General features: G+C 44.3%; 1 protein-coding gene across 1 annotated transcript; it reads left to right on the forward strand.

The window, feature by feature from the left end:
* The first annotated feature begins 259 nt into the window (after window positions 1-259).
* Window positions 260-1162, forward strand: LOC141997761 (olfactory receptor 6Q1-like). The gene has a single exon (XM_074970172.1). It carries the CDS (start codon window positions 260-262, stop codon window positions 1160-1162), a length of 903 nt encoding a protein of 300 aa, XP_074826273.1.
* Window positions 1163-1961: the final 799 nt, after the last annotated feature.

Here is a 1961-nt window from a genome sequence, read left to right on the forward strand (position 1 = left end):
TTTACAGTATTTGCTAATTTTCATTTACCACAGCCCCATTTTTCAGTAAACAAAAAAATCAGTTACAATTCTGATACTGTTTTAATCATGTTATCTATAAAAATATTGAAACCAGAATGACATCTCTCTCTCTCTTTATCTCTCCCTCTCTTTCTCTTCCTAAATTTCCTATAACTTATGACTGAGATGGTATTTGAACCACCATATGTCTAACTTCTGTGATTCTGTGCATCTCTCAGGTTTCAGGAATAATGGAGACATGGAACAGAATAACCAGACCGTGGTGAGAGAATTCATGTTACTGGGATTCACTAGTCAATGGGTGGTGAAGATGTCCCTATTCCTGCTCTTTCTAACCATCTACACCACATCCCTGTTTGCGAATTCCCTCATTGTTGCAATGACACTGTTGGATCGTCAACTCCACACACCTCTGTACTTTTTCCTCTTCAACTTGTCCTGCCTGGAGGTCTTTTACACTTCAGTCACTGTCCCAAAGATGCTCTCCAATTTCCTGTCCAGGAGACTCAGCATCACTGTGGTTGGCTGCATTGCTCAATATTACTTCTTCTTTTCTCTAGGGGCCACCGAATGCTTCCTTTTGGCCGCCATGGCCTATGATCGATATTTGGCCATATGTAATCCATTGCAGTACAGAGGTCTCATGAACCACAGACTCTCTCTCAACCTGGCCATTGCCTGTTGGGTCTTTGGCTTCCTCTCCCCCTTGCTGCCTACCCTCATGATTTCCAAGCTCCCCTTCTGTGGCCCTGACAAGATAGACCATTTCATCTGTGATGCAGATCCGCTCTTCCGACTCTCCTGTGCCGACACCTATATCCAGCAAGCGGCTGGATACACGTTCACCTCTATTGTGATCCTGTGCTCCTTCACGTTCACCATAGCTTCTTATGTGCACATTGTGGGTGCGCTCCTCAAGATATCTTCAGGCAAGGAGTGGAAGAAGCCCTTCTCCACCTGTGCATCCCACCTCACTGTGGTTTCCATCTATTATGGGACCATTATTTTCATGTATGTCCGGCCAGGGGTCAATCAGTCCTTCAACCTAGGCAAAGTAGTGTCGGTGTTTTACACAGTGGTCACCCCCTTGATAAATCCCATGATTTATAGTCTCAGGAACAGGGAAATGAAAAGTCTCTGAGAAAAGCCCTGATTACCATAGGGCAGCACTGGGGAGGCGCTGTGCTACTGTGAGCAGAGTGGGTGGCTCAGTAGAATGCACTTTCCTCTATCCAACAGGTTTTACTCCAATGCCCAGAACAGTATCAGGGGACATTGTGCTGCAGTGAGTGGCATGGATGGCTGAGTAGAGAGTGTCCTTCCCCTGGAATAAGTAGTGACCCAAATGACAGTTAGAAGGTGCCAGTTTTTTTCAGGTAAATATGCGGTCCTGCCTCCCATTGTCCATTAAAGTTCTTATTGTAATTTTTTGCAAGATGTGAAGCTTTACTCTGGGCATCCAAATTAGAATAACCAAATTAGAATAACCAAATTATTCTATCTGCAATTACATTTCACAGAGAGTTTCATTTGCAGAAAGTTCACCATGGCTTCACCTTTGACCACTTTCTGGTCTCTCAGGCTGTACCCCTCTAGTTTACAGCCCTCTTGCCATCACCTCTCCGGCAGTGGGATCCTGTGTGTTAGTATATAGGCCTGTTTGTGAGCCTGGGATAGAATTTTGGGTTTGACTTTTTGATACTCCTATATCTTATTCTATCATGTGTGAACAAAGGACAAAGACACTGTGCGTGTTGCTTCTGCCCATCCAAATGGGTTTGTTAGTATAAAGGTGTCATAAATATAAAGGGAAGGGTAAACCCCTTTAAAATCCCTCCTGGCCAGAGGAAAAATCCTCTCACCTGTAAAGGGTTAAGAAGCTAAAGATAACCTCGCTGGCACCTGACCAAAATGACCAATGAGGAGACAAGATACTTTCA

The sequence above is a fragment of the Natator depressus genome, chromosome 13 (assembly GCF_965152275.1).
Source record: "Natator depressus isolate rNatDep1 chromosome 13, rNatDep2.hap1, whole genome shotgun sequence".
NCBI lineage: Eukaryota > Metazoa > Chordata > Testudines > Cheloniidae > Natator > Natator depressus.

Bases quoted from the DNA above. Each gene is read 5' to 3' on its own strand.
- LOC141997761 (XM_074970172.1), top strand. From the start codon at position 260: ATGGAACAGAATAACCAGACCGTGGTGAGAGAATTCATGTTACTGGGA.